Source organism: Ceratotherium simum, chromosome 19, assembly GCF_057802395.1.
Source record: "Ceratotherium simum simum isolate JZ-2026a chromosome 19, ASM5780239v1, whole genome shotgun sequence".
Classification (NCBI taxonomy): domain Eukaryota; kingdom Metazoa; phylum Chordata; class Mammalia; order Perissodactyla; family Rhinocerotidae; genus Ceratotherium; species Ceratotherium simum.
Genome location: NC_141918.1, coordinates 17,462,684 through 17,481,686, shown reverse-complemented (window position 1 = coordinate 17,481,686; position 19,003 = coordinate 17,462,684). Strand labels below are relative to the sequence as shown.

General features: G+C 34.1%; 1 protein-coding gene across 4 annotated transcripts in view; it reads left to right on the top strand.

Moving 5' to 3' along the window:
* The window catches only part of EPHA7 (EPH receptor A7), a 168,788-nt gene that overhangs the window by 120,047 nt on the left and 29,738 nt on the right, over window positions 1–19,003 (top strand). For all 4 annotated transcript variants that reach the window (XM_087443895.1, XM_004422130.3, XM_014781117.2 and 1 more), the window contains exon 6: window positions 16,378–16,502. In XM_087443895.1, coding sequence (XP_087300021.1) covers window positions 16,378–16,502 — 125 coding nt within the window. The remainder of the gene's footprint in view (window positions 1–16,377; window positions 16,503–19,003) is intronic.

The following is a 19,003-nucleotide window of genomic DNA, read 5'->3' as shown; positions in this document are numbered from 1 at the left end:
ACACAGAACAAGAAGTAATGAGAGAACTTGGTTGCATTTGGAAATTTTTGTAAATAAAATGAAATAAAGTCTCAGAATACCATAAGCAAAATTATGCCAGGTACTTTTAAAAGCTATCAGTTTAAAAACTATTTGAGGGGCCGGCCCAGTGGCGCCTCGGTTAAGTTCACACACTCTGCTGCGGCGGCCCAGGGTTTGCAGGTTTGGATCCCGGGCGCAGACCAATGCACCACTTGTCAAGCCATGCTGCGGCAGCGTCCCATATTAAGTAGAGGAAGGTGGGCACGGATGTTAGCCCAGGGCTGATCATCGTCAGCAAAAAGAGGAGGATTGGCAATGGATCTTAGCTCAGGGCTAATCTTCCTCACACACACATACAAAAAAACCTGTTTGAATTCATTGGTATCAAATTTTATCTTAGTGATATGTTGAAAATTACCAAAAATTAATTGCTGACTTTTAAGTTATTCTAGCTAACACAGATTGGTGTCACTAATTTGTTTCTTTTGTTAATCATTTGGGATTTTATGATGTTTCTTGCTTAAAGAATTGCAATATACATTGCAAGTGGTAGTTAAAAAAATGAACTCATATGTATGGTGACAGATAAAAACTTGACTACTGGGGGTGAGCACGATGCATTCTATACAGAAATGTATATAATAATGTACAACTGAAATTACAAAATGTTATAAATCAATATGACCTCAATAAAATAATTTATAAATAACAGTAATAAACTTATTAACGTAACTAACATACATTTATTAAAAGAATAAATAAATAAAAATAATAAATTTTGATCTTAAGGTATATATACAACTTTACAAATTTCTACGAGATATTTTAGCACTTTCATTTGAAAGAATACTTAACCTAGAATTAAAAAGACAAATTTCCTTCCTAGAGGAAAATTTTAGATAATTGAGAATTGTTATTTATTCATTAAACCAGAGTTTAATGTCTACCTAATGTTCCCAAAGGCTGGGAACTGTGATAAATAGTGGGGACGTGTTGGTTAGCAAAACCAAGCATGACCCTCCAACCTTATGAAGCTTCCAGTCTATTGGGGGAAACAGATATTCATCGAATAATCATACAAACATATGTCAATTTCCAAGCGTAAAGTGCTATAAAGGGAGATTTTCTAATTCCACAAGAACACACAATAGGTTGGGTTGTATCCAGTCAGAGAAGTTGGGAAAGATACTCTAAGAGGAACAGTCAGAATGATGTTTCCTCTCAGTGTGAAAAGGAGCTTGACACAGTTGAGGAACAAAAAGGAATATGGGATGCACAGAATGAGGGGAGATTTATACGTGGTGAAGCTGGAAAGACAAACGGAGCTCAGCCAATAAATCATGTTAAGGATTTTGGTCCTTATTCTAGAAGTCATGGAAAGCCAATTTTTAGCAATTTTCATTAGGTATAATTTGCATACCATAAAATTTACCCATTTTAAATATGTATTTCAGTGATTTTTAGTAAATTTACAGAGTTGTGTAACCATTACCACAATACAGTGTTAAAACATTTTTGTTACTCCGATAAGATCCCTCGTGCCCATTTACAGTTACTCCCCATTTTCACACCTAGACCTAGCCAACTGCTAATCTATTTTGTGTCTCTACAGGATTGTCTTTCTAAAGATTTCATATGAATAGAATCATATAATGTGGGTCTTAGGCATATGGCATCTTTGACTTAGCATAATGTTTTTTGAGTTCATCCATGTCGTACCATAAACTGAGTCTATTCATTTTTACAGATTAATACTGTTCCCTTGCATGTATTCCATTTTATCTGTTCACCAATTGATGAACCTTTAGGTTGTTTCCACTTTGGGGCTATATGAATAATATTGCTATGAACATTCATGTTTAAGTCTTCATGTGGACCTATGTTTTCATTTCTCCTGGGTAGAAAACTAACAGTGGAATTACTGGGTTATATGGTAACTTTATATTTAACTCTTTAAAAAATTGCCAGAGTGCTTTTCCAAAGTGGCTGCTCCATTTTACATTTCCACAATGTATGCGAGTTCTAGTTTTTCCACATCCTTGTCAACACTTGTTATTGTCTTTTTGATTGTAGCCATTCTAGTGGGTATGAAGTGGTATCTTAATGTGTTTTTACTCTATATGTCTTTAATGACTAACGAGAATGAGAATTTTTATGCAACCTTGAGGAAATTTGACTTTTGGTTGAGGAGAAGGGGCTTGCAAAGGAAACAAACGAATTAGCCAGACAAATGAGAAAAACTAGAAAAGAGTTGTCATAGAAGCCAAGGAGAAAAGAAAGAAATATTAACAATATTGATGCTACCAAGAATCCAAGAAAGGTAAGCACTGAGAAAAGTACTTCAGTGTGGCTAGATGAGGGCACTGGTGGCCTTATCAACAACTCACTGGGAGAATGAGGTGGACTAAAGCCAGTCTGGAGAGGGTTCAGTGTGAATGGGAGTTGAAGAAATGGAAAAAAAGAATCTAGACAACTTTTTTGGCATATTTGGCTCTAAGGGAAGAAGAAAGATTCCTCAGCAGATGGAAAGGGTTCTAGACTTGAGAAATAATTTTATTTTCAAGGGAGAAAGTTGAATTTATGTAAAATCTATTAGGAAGAATCCAGTGGAGAGGAAGAGATTGGTTATGTAAAAGAGAAATGGTAATTTGTAGCATAATAAATTTACCCATTTATTTAGCGTATTTTTAGCCAATTATTTTAGCATAGTGCTTAAAATATGCATGGTGGAGTGTTCCTTGCTAGTAACTGTGAATGAATCAGTTTGAGATTCTCTTTTTCACGTAGGAATTTCTCAAGTATAAAATGGCTAAATGAAATAATGTCATTGAAAGGTGTTCTTGTAAAAAGTTCTATATTTGGGTTACTTAGCATGTTATTCATGCTGTCTAGTAAATGGCTTCTCTCACTGAAAATCTTTTTACATCACCTGATATGACCTTTTCAGATCTGACTGTTGCCCTGCTCAGGTTTTTTCCAACTCTCTGGTCCTGCAGGAAAAAGCTTTACCTGAAATAACTCCCTGATGTGGCCAAAAAAGAAAAAAAATTTTCTCACCTCACTCTTAAACTTGACATGTAAGGATTTAGTGGTATCATAAAGATCTCTTTAAGTCCTAGTTTACATAACCTTACTTTTTGTCCATGATCTGATGTCTTCACTTAGGAGATTGAATCATTTCTGTTGGTCCTTTCTGTTCTATATGCAGAAGTGAAATTAATTGAGGAGGTTGGGGGGGAGGTATCAAGTTCCCTGAATGATCTCCCTCTCCCCTGCTTTTGGGAAGGTGAGGGTGGCAGACACTCCTAGTTTCCTCCCAATATCAAGTCCTTTCTTCTTATACACAATCAATTTTTTAGGGCAGCAGTACACCCAGCTTCAATTTTTACAATCCATTCCCAGCCTAGAGAATGAGATGAATGAGACATAAACAGAAGATTGCTAGAGCTTGCTGGAAAAGTTGGCTCTCCTTATTTGAATCCTGAGCATTCCACGTTGCCTTTTCGTTGCATGCCGGCAATGTGGACGTGATAGCTGTAGTAGCAGCAACAGCAGCATATCGCAACCATGAGGGAAAGGCCGCGAGTATCATCTTTACATCCTTGAGCCACTGAACAAAATATAGCAACTGCCTAGCTGTGGAATACGTTCAACTCGGGAGTAGGCAAACTTTTTCTGAAAAGGACCAGATAATAAGTATTTCACACTTTGCAGGCCACATTTTCTCTGTTGCAATTCCTCACCTCTGATGTTTTAGCATGATAGCAGCCGTAGACAGTATGTAAACAGATGGATGCAGCTGTGTTTCAGTGAGACTTTATTTACAAAAACAGGTGGCTAGCCAGATTTAGCCCATGCCCGTAGACCCCTGCTTGAACTGATAAAAGATGAAACTAGGGATGTTGTCTTCCTTGGATCTATGTTCTAGTTAGTTATTGAGATGGTTATTTCCTGGTCGCTGGAGACTATTAAGGAATAAAGTCAAAACTCCATATGTTGCAAGAGGAGGGGATGAGGCAGAAGGCAAGCAAAAGTTGGTGAGTTTCTTTCTCTGGCTAAGAGACATCAGTTTTGGGAGAAGTGGGGATGATCATAATTCCTATATTGAAGCACCTGTATTCAATAGTAATGACAAACACATTTTATTCATTGTATTCATTTTTCTGTTTTGCCTGGTTACTGGTATTAAAACAGAATTGTTTTCACCTCCTTTTCTGTGCAAATGTACAATATTTTAACAGCATTCTGGGTCTAATATGTGTTTGTGGGCTAACCTGGCAATCTGAATGCTATTTGTGATATTATTTCTATGGGAAATGAAGCGCACATTGCGAACAACTAACTACAAATTAACTTTTGGAACCAAACTTATTCATAAATTGGTAACTCTCCCTACATATAACTGTTCGCTAAAAGCCAGATTTTCCCAGCACATCAAAGTGACTCCTTGGGTATTAATTTGCCACTTTAGGGAACTGGACTAATCTTCTCTTGGTGCTAAAATATTATTTAGTAAATTAATGCCATATTGCACCATTGACATCATACAGATTTAGGAAATGTAATGCAGTTTTCATTTATGCCTAACTTCCTAGGCAGTCGTGTTTACATTGTGAAGCAACAGCTTTAAAATACAAGCTGCACTGCTAGGTAGTAGAGTCCATTAAACTAAGTGCTTAGTTTGTAGTAGGTTTTGAAGCAGAGTAATTAATCTTGACTGCTACTGAGACCTTGTTATTAAGCAATATGAATTTCTTAAGTTTATGCACTTTAGAGATAAAATATATTCAGAGTACCTGGAGCAATTGAGATAACGTTTTTTAATTGCACATTTTAAATGAGGTAATTTTAGTGAGTTTTGAGATATTTTAGATTTCCTTCTTTTTCTCCTCCTCTTCCTCATCTTCCTCCTACTTATTTTCTTCCTCCTTCTTCTCTTCTTCTTCCTTCTTTCTTCCTCTCCTTCTTGAATAATTCAACTTATAGTAGGATGGGAAATTAAAATCATATTAATTGTGAGGAGCACCAGAGTGATGATTTTGGAAAAAAAAAAATGTAAAAAAATAAAATGAACAAAACCACTAAGAGGAACAATCTCTGCAAAAAATAATATTGTTAGGTAATATTTAAGAAAGTAGGTTGACATATGAGTTTTAGGCCTAGAAAAAATACAGTCAAAAACAATTCCTACCAGAGTAGAGGACACAAAGAGGAGAACTGGAATAAAAAGAAACCATAAAGTGGTTGAGAGTGGTATGAGATTGATAGCAGCCAGAATATAATGGAATTGGTCATTCTCTTCAACCATCATCAAGAATGTTGGGATAAGAGTAAAGGAATGGTGTAATATGGAACTGTCAAATGTATTTTTGCTACATTATGTTTTGTTATATCACTTTAAACACATGTATATCACTCTATAAATAGGTATACCCTCAATTATATATCATGTAATGAAATGGCTTTCAAAACTTTTAAAATATATTTATTTTAAATACATTATTTTAAAATATATTTATTAATAGCAATTTATAGATGCATACTGTATATCTTTACTTTGGTATATTCATACATAAACACTCACACATGTGAAACAAACATTTTATGAAAACTAAGTCACTATATGCAATGAACTCAATTTTTATTCTGTTTCATTCATTGTTTAAAATTTTGGTGGCAATACATTATTATATTGATTTTACAATAATGAAAAATGGTGGTGTACTGGAAAAGGATTTGGGAGTTATAAATGCAGTGTAGTCACATAGAAAGCCCACAGCTGGTGTTCAGTAATGCAAATTTTATTCTAATGGAAAAATATGATTTATTCTGAATGTATATGATTAACACACTACTTTAAGGCAAATCTCACTTCTCCTCTTTCTTTAATATTCTTCCTATTGACAATGTTCCTCTTAATAAACAACCTACATGTTATTTAAATACATACTTTACTGTTCCTGAAAAGTAAACCAAATCTGTGGATTTCTAAAGTGTTATTATAATATACAGAACAATATTTTAAACATTGTGTAGATATTTAGGAAAAGAAACTAATGAGCTTATGTAGCCACATAATTATATATGTAAATTTATGTAAATATTAGTATGTATTATTACATAATTTAAAAACCATATGTTTTCATGATATATATAATAGTATATAAAGTAAACTTATTTATCTAACTCAGGGATTGTATTCGTGTACATATTGTAAGGAAATACAGTATGTCAAATAGAAAATAATTTAGACAATCTGTGTTTAATATAATTTAATAGAAAGAATATTCATGTTGTAAAGAACTTAGCTATAAAAATTATAATTAAACATATTCATAACATAAGGATTTGGACTAAATTAACATTTCAAAAGTTGTCAACTGTTATTACAATACTTTTGTGATTGAAATACAACAGAATTCTCTATTTATAATAAAATATGTTCCAAGGTCAAAGGAAATGTTCGCAGCTGAAAATGTCATTTTGATGACATATAAGGGAGGTTTTGGCATTAACAAATGTGTGTGTTTACACACACACACATATCTTATTCTATTTTAGGGGTTCATTTTCGTTATTAAAAAGGTCTGGCTGTGGGCCATAGCTATCCCATACGTCCTGATAAATCTTCTATATATATTCCATCATTAAAGTAAGGCCATAGTCACATAGTTGACCTTATAAATAAGGTCACCTTTAGCTCTGGATTCATGGAAAATTAGAGATGGAGCCAAATTACTTGATAGACCACATGTGAAAGTGTTTTTTTAAAAAAATCTTTCAAAATATTAGTTTCCTCACCACCCAAAATAGAAGAGGTTGCTTCATCTGTATTTTTCTCTCAACTTAATATATATTATAATATTTTGAAAAGAATGTGTGCTATTAGTCGTCTTCCCATTTTGGTGGTTACTTCTTTTTTTTACAATGAGATGTTCCTTCTCAATGTCTTAACATTAATGTCTTTCTATCTACCTGGTACAATTAAAAGTGAGAGTATAAATTATGGAAATTGGTCATTTCTAAATTATAGAAATTGAATAAAAACTATCAATATAGTATTTAAACATCTAAAATTTGCCAGCATTTATTATGGAGAACACTGGAATCCTACCTTGAAATGACAATTTATGTTCCTGCCAAAGCTTCGAAGGAATTGTTCTCAGACTCAGCTGTATAAGAGCCTCATCTGAGAAGCATTTGAAAAATAGTCATGCCTGAATCTGATCTCATAATCAGAGTATTCTGGAATGGGTCCCAGGTATCAGAAAGTCTAATACAGACAAAATAAGTATAGGATAATAATACGTAATATATATATTTTTGAGTTCTTACCATGTGCCAGGAATGGTTTTAAGTATTGAACATGTATTTATGTATTAAATTTCCAGAACAATTCTATTTATGAAGTATGTACTCTGGGAAAACTGAGGCACAAAGAAGTTCAGTTCCTTGCTCAAGGTTGCACAATTTGCAAATAAGCGATGGAACCCAGGTGCAAACCCAGTAGACTAGCTCCTGGGCCCGTGCTCCTCACTCCTACATGCTACTGCTTCTCTAAGTTTTCTGTCTTAAAGGAGCATCAGAGTAGCTGAGGAGATAAACAACTATAAAATAATTAAATGTTACATTGTGTAGTACTGTCAGTGAGGGAAATAGGATTTTAGGGGAAAAAAATTCTTTATTAGCTGAAACAGAGGAAGAATGATTCAATGAGTTGTGACTTGTTTATGGAAGCCACTCCATTTATGTGACTTATAGAGAGAAAATCATGAGCCCAATCTTGAACCTTTCTCCGTTATTATTTAATTGATAGAAAGTTATCTCTTGCAGATTGTAGACATGATGCCAACATTCCTGATAATTAGTTTAAATGTATAGTTATACCAGTCAAACACTGAATGACAAATGATTTTTTTGCAACAGGGAAAGTTTTTGTGTGTATTGCTCTTCACTGCCTCCCAAGAATTTGCTAGCACTTGGTTCACACCTCATTTATGCTATAATATTTAAAGTTGTACATATTCACATTCTAACTTGTTTTTTACATTAAAATCTCCTTGAGAATGGGAACCGTGGCCTCATCATGTTTGCAATCCATACAATTTTTTGTTTGTACTATAATTAGCCATGAAAAATTATAGGTTGAATTTATAAATGAATGAAATTCTCATCAGAAATCAATAAAATGTTGTTATAGTGATCTTACCTTCTGGCATTTTAGTGTAATGGTCAAGGGTACTTCAGACTAATGCCAGAATACTTTTAAAAGACATTGCTACTCAAAATGCTGGTCTATGACAATATAAGAAGCTTACATCAGAAAGAAAATCTTCAAGGAGCCTGCAAAGAAAAAGAAACGCTTCTTTCATCACGAAAGTTTTGCTAAGAAAAAAGTCAGCCAAGCAACAACATAAAAGTACTTGCTGACGTAGATGCACATCGGACACAAGTTCCTCATCTCCTCAGAGGCCAATGACTTGCCGCTGCACTTGAGTGGCACTGTCTAAAATATTTTAAGTATAATAGCTTTATTTATTCCTCACTTCCTTTTATAAAGCAATGACTCGAAATTAATTTTAGCAATTGCCACATTTTGCTTCTTCAGTCCATATAACCTCACCCACCTCTTTCCACCTGCGGGCACTAGACCACTGAAATATTTTATTCTCCTTAGAGGATTCATATTAAATATCAGTTTGCCAGTGGTTTAATTGCAGCATAATTTATAAGAGAAAGAGATGGGAAAGAACCATACTTATTGATAAGGGTCTGGTCCAATCTATCAGTAGTACATCTGTATAATGAATTACAACACAGCTGATAAAAGAGTATTGCAGATCTGTATGTGTTAAATGATACAAGTTATAAAATACAATATAAATGAACACCATCAAGGTTTTGAACTATATTATTAGAATCATACTGTTCATGTTAAAAAAAAGAAAATGCATACCCTTCTATATACCTAAACTGTTTCTGGAAGGATACCAAAGAAACTGCCAGCCCTAGTGGTCTAGTGGTTAAGCCTCGGTGCTCTTGCCACCACAGCTCAGGCTTGTTTCCAGGTCAAGGACCCACGCCACCATCCGTGGGTTGTACACTGTGGTGGCTTCGTGTTGCTGTGATGCTGAAAGCTATGCCACTGGCATTTCAAATACCAGTGGGGTCACCCATGATGCACAGGTTTCAGTGGAGCTTCCAGACTAAGACAGACCAGGAAGAAGGACCTGGCCACCTACTTCCAAAAAATGGGCCATGAAAACCCTGTGAATAGCAGTGGAGCACTGTCTGATACAGTCCCGGAAGGTGAGAAAATGGCGCAAAAAGACCGGGCAGGGTTCCGCTCTGCTGTATATGGAGTCACTAGGAGTCAGAATCAACTTGACCGCACTAACAACAAACCAAAGAAACTGTTAAGAGTAGTTGCTTTAGTGGCTGGCCCGGTGGCATAGTGGTTAAGTTCGCGTGCTCCGCTGCAGTGGCCCAAGGTTCACAGATTTGGATCCCGGGCGCAGGCCTGTGCACTGCTCATCAAGCCATGCTGTGGCAGCATCCCATATACAAAAATAGAGGAAGATGGGCACAGATGTTAGCTCAGGGCTAATCTTCCTCATCAAAAACAAGAGGAGGATTGGCAACAGGTGTTAGCCTAGGGCCAATCTTCATCACCAAAAAAAAAAAAGTGTTTGCTTTAGGGATGGGTAACTTTGTGACCTGGGAAGCAGGTTGAGAGAGAGTCTCACTTTTCACTATATAGTCTTTTGTACCTTTTGAATTTTGTAACATATACTTGCATTTGCCATTTAAAAGAAAATAATTTAAAAAATCTGTACTCAGCTTGACCCCTTCTGCTATGTACAGGTTCGAGGACTACTGCCTATTGAGCAGATCCCTAAGAGTCTTTTCATCATCATGGCACATCATGGATTCTCAACATTGTTGTATGAATGCTCAGCTTTCCTCCTTCTAGTGTCTGCTCTGAAGAAGTGCCAGCACCTAGAATTATTGCAGTGTAGTTGAAAAAAGATGGGAATTAGAACTTAAAAACATGGATTGACTCCAAAATCTGCCCCTTTCTGAGTGGATGCATATATATATATATATATATATATGAATATTGCAAATATTGAATATGAATATATATTGAAAAAATTCATATATATTCATATATATATGAATATTGTGGCATTTCTATAGTCAGGATCTATAGAAATGCCACAATACCCTGCATATGATAAATGCCAAACAAATATTTGTTGAACAGAACTAGGAAAAAGTAGTATTAACTGTTGATTGAAAAGATAGATAACATGTGTGACTCACTATCAAGGGCCCCTCAACCTTTCTGGATTGTATTAGGTTATCATTTAGGTATTCCTTTATGGGTAGGACTGGCATAAATATTACAGCTAGTTCTGGAAAACTGCCTAATTTATACCTACTATTTACAAAATTTTATTTTAGTTGCATTGAGAGTTATAATTACATTGTAATTCTATGAAAATACAAATGTACCAGGAGTTACAAATTAACTCCTCATCAATTAACATTTTAGTCAATACTTAAGCAGGGATTAGCAGGAGTCCCAATATATGTTTAGGACAATGGCCACAGCAGCTTTCGCCATAACCCTCACCTTTTTGCCATTAAAGCATTTTACCTGGAAATTTCCCAGGAAATACTAACTCCTATAGTAATTAATTAAACATCCAAACAGTTGGTTACTAATTATCTGATGAGAGCAGAGAAAACTTTATTTTCAGAGAGATGTAATAGATCATTTTTACAAAGATGTTGGGACTCTTGTTTTAAAGAACAAAGCCATTCTTGGTTGATCAAATAGTGGAGGAGTGACTTTTGTTGTTCCTGTTATGTGTTTTACTACCCTACTGAAAATATGTTCACTGAACTGACATATGTGCTTGGCTGGGACCCCAATGCAGGATGCTTTCTTTTTCCTGCTTTGTCAGTTCAATATCTATACATTTTTTCACAGAACTTTCGGATCTTAGATTTAGCTCTTATTCAAGGTGTCTTTTCAGTAAGTGTTCTTAAATATGTTTAGAAATCTATTCTGTGATATCTTATTTAGTATATTGTGTATTTTATATTTTGAATAAAGCCATCCTAATTGGTATGTTAAATAGATAGCAATGCAAATAACATAATTTAATTTTGAAAAAGATCTATTCATTTCCCACTGATATTTTCAAATACTTATAGAATGCTAGGTTTTATGTTTATTTTAACCACAGATCGTGCTTCTCTCCAACCAAAAACAATTTGACAGATATCTGTTGCAAATGGATTGCTCATAATTGCTGCAGACTCAACTGCCTTTAGTCCCCATGCTTTTTTTTTAGATAAAATTTTATATTTATTGCTCATAATATTATTACTGACCGTTTTTTTTTCAACGCCAGGAAATTGAAGTTTAGTGAAATCACATGTTAGCATTTTTTACATATTCCTGCATACCCTAAAAATGGAATTGATATGTTACATGATACTCCGGTGGATCATGTATACTTATGGCCTAGTGTTTTTGTGATTAAAATAAATTTATATATATATATATATTTTGTATATTTGCCCTGTAAGGCAAAAATGAAACACCTGTGGAGAGGAGTATGAAAGCTAAAAGTTGTGTGTTATAAAATACTAAGCTCCTAATAATACACACATTTGCTATTTCAAAGGATTGCTAAAAACAAATTCTACACCGTATGTAACGAAAGTGTTCAGTGAAAGACTGTATTGTCAGATTTGCATTTGACTGTGTTCTAAAGATTTCTTCATTTTCACTTTTTGGTATTTATCTAATGGAAATCTAACAATTGTCAATAGATTTAACAACCTGAAATGCATGGTAAAAGGTCATTTCAGGCTTGTTGACACATCTTACCTCGTATTGTTTAGAAATACAAACATTATTTTCCAACTCATCATTCTTTGTTGAAACACGGTGACAGCATTTAAGTATAGTAAAAATGATGACTAGTATAAATTAATTACTTTTCAAATCCAAAGTCAAATTCATGAGCTTCATTGAAGTTCTGCCACAAAAAATATTTCTTTTAAATGTATGATGGAGATTTCTTTCCTATAAGACATTGTGTTTTGAGTCCTATTCAAAATCAAAATTCCTTGACTCCATGCCATTTCAACATAAAGTTTGACATATCATGTTTTAGTTTAATAACTATCCTATCACTAACCTTTTTACATAAACTTCGTAAAAATCCTATTTTTTTCTTTACTATATATATTATTTTCTATTGCTACCATAAAAAATGATTACAAAAACTCAGAAACAACACCCATTTATTATTCCCCAGTTCTGTGGGTCAGAAGTCTGGGCGCAGTGGGGTTTAGCTGGATCCTCCACTGACAGCCTCAGGGGCTGAAATCAGGTTATCGGCTGGGCTGGGCTTCTATCTGGAGGCTCTGGGGAAGATCCGCTTCCAACCTCATTCGTGTTGTCAGAATTCAGGGCCTTTGCTCTTGCAGAATTGAGGTCTCCATTTCCCTGCCTCTGTCAACCAGTGCCAGTCTTTGATCCTAAAGGCTGCCCCCATATCTTCTCGTGTTTCCCATGTGGCCCCCTCCAGCTATGGCAGGTTAATTCCTTCTCCTACTTCAAATCTCTCCAGCTTCTTCTTCTGAAGCATCTCTGACCCTGCTAGAGAAATTTGTCTGGTCTTAAGGGCTGATATGATTAAATTGGGCCCACTGGGAAAAATCCAGGATAATATCTTTGTTGTAAGATCTATAACCTTAATTACATCTGCAACATCCCTTTTGCCATGTGATGTTACATATCCACATGTTCCAGAGATTAAAGCATAGACATCTTTGAAGGGCCATTCGCCTACTACACTGTTTTAAAATTGTCTTTTTCCCCACTTCGGGCTAGGAAATTTTTCCATTCGTATAGGTAAGCTTAACATTGTAGGGGGAAAAATGGACACTTTATGAATATATTCCATTTTGTACTTTAAATATATCTCTTTTACTTGGATTTTACTTAGTAATTGATTAAGATCAAAGATCATGCGTGAGTGCTTGAAGCTTGAAATCTGTAAAATGTTGCTTGGTTCAGGTTGGTACATAAAGCCACCATTCCTCCTGATTATTTTTAAATTCAAAGTCTCTTGCTAACCATCCCAGCCCACAAATTTACCTTTCAGCCTATTACTAGATTTTTGCTTTTCTGTTGCGTCAACTTTATCAACTGTGTTTTTGTGCTGTTGAGATTTACCACTTTGAACCACAGAAACCATTTTCTGAATTTCCTAAGATCGTCTTTCACTGTCATTTGTACAGACTCCGGATATGTCCCTCACAAATCTTGAAGATCTTTAAGGGCAAAAGTTTCTTCAGTTGAAATTAACTTTTATATTTGACTATTTCTAGAAACTTATGTGAGAAATGAATCTGTTAATCATTTGTTAGAAACCCAACTGAAAATTCATCTTTGAAAGCTCCTCTCTATGTAGTATTTATTTTCCCACATTTTCTAATTCAGGGAATTTATTATTGTTGGTTACTATTTATTAGCTTCACGTTAATTCCAATTACAATATATTTTATTTCACTTTGATAATTATGAAAATTATAATTTACACATCATAACACCTAACTGGTTCTTAAGTATCTATATAATTTAGTTGTATACATATACTTTTCAAAATGAACTTCAGATTGTAGTTAGTGGAATATTTTGGTGTAAAAGTGGGCATATTCTTGGTGAAATTGTTACAATGTGATTAATTTAGTAGATCAAATATATTAACCATAAAAATCATTGTGTTTTAAGATTAGAGCACCTTATGCCACTTCAATTTTACTTTGACTTATAACTTTATCTGAAAATAATGACCCTGTTAGAATCTGACCAGCTTAGAGATGTTTTCATTTATAAGCTATGTATTCTGTGAGTTGTATAACCTTTATGCCTAAGATATTGAAACTCGAGGGAAAATATCATCAGTTTTCCTGTAACAAAATGTTGTATTTCAAGGACATAGGACAGGGAAAGATTTTTCCTATCGTGAAATTTATCTATTCTCAAGGGCCATGTGCTAGTACTTCTGTTTCTGACCCTCTTAAATGTGTGACTTGATACAGTATCAGCAAGGGATGAAATTTTTAAAAAGGGAAATATACAGGAAATCAGGAGTATAGTCACATACAGATATGGTTCCTTGTGCAAAAGAGGGAAAATACGTTGTAACATACCGCACTGTTAGTGCTGTGATGTGGGTTTCAAAATACTATATATTTCAAATGTATTTTTATCCATCTTTTTTTTCCCAATCCCCAATTACCATAATTTTATTGGTAAAAGTTCTTTTCCAGGATGAAATAATGAATATAATTTTAGTGTGTAACTTGCAGAAATCAAGTCTCACTTTATACTTAGATCTTGCTGCGACATATCGGAAACTAAATGAGGTATATTTATACCCCAAGTCTCCTCCATACCTTGGAGAATTCAGTGTCTCTTGCCTCCTTCACCTTACCATTTAGAGACAGAAACTAAGCAAAGCGTCTTCTAGTTTGACTTTCACTGAAAATCACATTAAGCGATGTGTGTTATTTGAAGGAGACCTATAGATTGGCACCTAGCAGCTCTCTAACCTATTTCCAAATGGCACACATTATGTCATAAACCCTGTTCGGAGATCAGCAGCCTTATTAGGTAATTCAGTGTATTGACTGGTGCTGTATTCTCACCTGTGCTGCATTCTATTTTTTACTAACTAAAGTTAAAATACAGATTTTTCTGAAGGATTTTAGGCAAATCAGACTATAAGAGATTATTTGCTAAGTCGAATCTTGCCTCATGGTTGGTTGGGGTTCCTGTCTCCCAAGGCTATGGCTTGAGGAAGCAGCCTCTTGAACATCACAGTCAGCCGAGATAAGCTAAGCATGTTCTGGGTGGAGAGACAAATCACTTTAGAAAACAAGTTCTTCACTTCATATATTCAGGTTTTAAAGTCATGGCAAAAATAAGATTTCTTATTAGAAATTTCCTTCATTGGAAATATATCAGAAACACATTTAGTCCGTAAACACAGTCTGTTGAGTACTTCAGCTGCTTCCCCTAAAGGGAAAGTTGTTCCACTTAATCTGCCCTAGTTATGCTTTTGTTAGTAATCTGAGAGGAAATGGCAGTCATGCATCTTCCACGTCCTTCTCTCAAAATCGCCAAGCCAGAAAGAAGTGAAAAATACTTTTTCTCGACATTTATACGAGAAAATATTAAGAAGTAGAAGAAATACAATAAAGCCAAAGGGATAAACATCCTAAGCTTGTTTAAACAGCTTTGGCCTCATATAATTGCTTTTCTGTCAGCAGGATTATTAACAATTTCGGACATCTGAAAATTAAATTAACAGCCTGAAAATATTTTACAGAGTGAGATAGAGCATGATACATGAAACATGATGACCCCACTGAAATTCAGCCAAGCCAGTGCAGCTACTCATTGAGACAGAGAAGACAACTAGTTCATCATCACCGAGCAAATTAGACAGAGCAAATTAGTTTGCTACATTCCACAGTCTTAGCTACCGAAAAGAGTATATGCCACTAATTAGAATGAAAGAGCTCTAAGCATATTATTATCTATATAGAAAGAGAAAGCAAAGTTGTAGCTCGGATTGCCTCTCTCAAAGCTTGAAGCCTAGGTTACATGGGTATAAATTACACGTGCAAGAGTCTGTATGTGTATGTATGCGTGTTCATGCACGCATTTAAGTAGCAGCAGGTTTAGCATATTCTTGCATCTTGACCTAATGAAGTGTATAAAATTTTTCTCAAGGTTAATTGGAATTCTTTGGGAATGCACACATACACACATGAAACATAAAAACATTTTTACAAAGTGTGATCCCTTTCAATGAAGATTAGAGTAGCCATTTCATATCCTTTTTCTTGCATAGTCTTAAATTATTTTTTTCTTTTAAAACGTGTCTTGCCGTTACATGTGAAATAAATATTTGGACTTAGTTTATCATTGGAGATTAATCTGAAATCGTATTTTGTAGCCTTAATTAGCATTCATCTGCTTAATTGTCATTCTCAGCCCCATCATTTCCATTTTTCACTAACTTGAACAATGCTATCTTCTGCTGTTTGCACTTTAATTTAAATTTCTATTAAGGTTTATGAACAGTAATAAGGTCCTGTTTGAATATTCATTAGCTTCTGAATTGTGAACTATGAAAAGGTGCTTTCTTTTACCTTAATGAAACTGGCACAGCATGGGACTGATCAGTTGTGACATTTGATTTGAGGCATCCAGTGAATTTTCTCATTGTTTATTGACACATCTTGTCCAAACAGCTCCCTCGCAAGTGAGCGGAGTAATGAAGGAGAGAGTGTTGCAGCGGAGTGTCGAGCTTTCCTGGCAGGAACCGGAGCATCCCAATGGAGTCATCACCGAATATGAAATCAAGTATTACGAGAAAGTAGGTGCTAAGAACGGCTGAAATGTACAACGATGTGCGGTGTGTCTCATGTTCTCTACTGCGCTACAGACTGAAGTTGGTCATTATACCAACTCTTTGGAGCTACTTCAACATGCATAATTTTAACTATTTTTAATAACATCTCCCTGAATCTCTGGTTCATTATAATTATGATTTCTGCGTATTAAGTTTCTGTGTTACACAAGTGAATATATTCCACTAGTAGTATATTTATTTATTCTACTTTTGATATCATAATAATTAGACGTAGGATGTTTTAGGACCACAGAAACTGCAGAGCCCAATGCATTTTTGAAAAATGTTTCTTTTAGGATGTCTGTTTGGGCCCTTAATGATTCATTTAATTTATGTGTTTCAATGATGATGATGGTGGCCTCAAATAATTTAGTAATTTGAAAAAATAAGAATATTTTCTGTAATAAATATGTAGTATTCTCCAGACTTCAGAATCAGGTGATGATATTTCACTCCTTTAAACTCCTCCTGAAACTTATTTCATATATGTTATGCTAATCATGTCCACCACTTGTTTACACTTCTCTTGCCATGAAAAATAGTATGGCTAAAACCCAAGTGCTGCCCCTGTAATCTCCTTATAATATCTGAATTGTAGTAAATAGTGATGTACCTGAGTGTATGAGTACGTTTATTTCTGTCCCATCCGGAGAGAGAGAGAGGGGGCACCCTGTTCATGAATTATTATCTGGGCTCCACCTCACAGGAAGACCTGGTTCAAGGTTTGAAACATGGAAACTATTACTATTACTAATAGTAATAGTAATAATAAGTGTCCTATTGACTTAACTGAGTTAGCTGTAGTGCTGCCATATACACAACCATTTTAATCATTTAGACAGAATTTCAAAATAGGAGCCTAAAGCTTCGGTAAAACTTTGGGGTTGAAATGACTTGATTTAATGAATTAAATGCATACAGTGCACTGGCAATAGATACATTTTTTTCTCTTTGAAGACAAACAGAAAGTTTAAGGTTAGTTTCAATGTTCAGATTACGTTTAGAATATTTTTATCATTATTTCCATTATGAATTCTTGACTTCCGTGGCCAAAGTTACATTTTAAATACCTCACTTTTGCACCAAGGAGTACATTTCTTTTCCCATCAAATGTGTTTCCGAAGGAATCCTTGTTTTTAATGTTGTTTTTCTTATGTGCTCTAACAGAGTCCCTTCTGAAATTTCATCAGAGTTCAAAAGCAATAAGACACATTTAAAAAATATATGTTAGATGGTAAATGACAGTAAAGTTTCTTACAATGCAATGAAATATTTTGCAAATCCTTACTCTGGAATAAATTTGTTTAAATAGTTACTTTTCTATTTTGCATGACAGAAACAGAATATATCTACATTCCCTCAACTTAAAAATTAGGCAATTATTAGAAGAGAATGATTATATTGTATTTTATGTATGTGAGCATGTGATCTATATATATATATATCGTTACCATCTATTATCAGTTATGCCTAGTTCTTTTATTTGAGATAAATATGTATTTATAATACCAACTATCATTTTTATAAATGATTATAATGAAGACAATCACAAATCAGCTTCACTAATCCAGTTTAACTACATATACATTTATTTACATTTTTGTAATTATCAGGATGAAGGCAAATCAAACGACCAGACTGACGTTTTCAGATTTCAAAGAATAGTTTTATTGCCAGACACAGTTGAGCACAGGATTTATTATAGAACACATAGGAAACTATGTAAAATTGTATATTTTGATGAATAGTTTCTATAACTTTTTTCATAAATAACCCATTAGAGTCATATCAATTAAGCTTTAAATTTGTACTTATTTGAATATTGTTTTGATGGAGGTTTTTATGTTCTAGAATTTTTATATTTATTTCATTCTTAGACTTATAGATAATATGATAAACACATTTTTAAACTTTACAAGTCTCAGTTTTCATATCTGAAAAATGAGGAAATTGAACTAAGTGATGTTTAAAATGTTGTCAAACCATAAATTATATACTTTAATTTTTATACTGATAGTTTTAATTTAAAATATTCCATTAAATACTATTTTGTAAAAGTGGTTTTATTCTATGAGAAATGCAGTTTTTAATGAAAACAATTGATACATCACTATGGTAGTAGTGTTACCTAAATTTCTTGATTTACTAGCCTTTTTCATTTTTAGCATATGGCTTTTTGCTTGCTAAGTAACATTCAGGCAAAATCTTAAGAGAACTACATTATGAAATAAAGACCTCTACTAAACCATAGATTTTACAGGTTGTGCCCATGCTTTGGTCAGTAGGACATTTGATTAGATTTATGGCTAAATAGTTCTTGCCACTATGCCCTCTACCAACAAATCAAAAGCTCAAAACATCATAAATGTTTCAACAAAATTATTTCTCTTTGAAATTTATAGAACAAAGGCATGTGTTTATATTTACATTTTATATCATCTTGGAAACAACTCAATGTTATAATA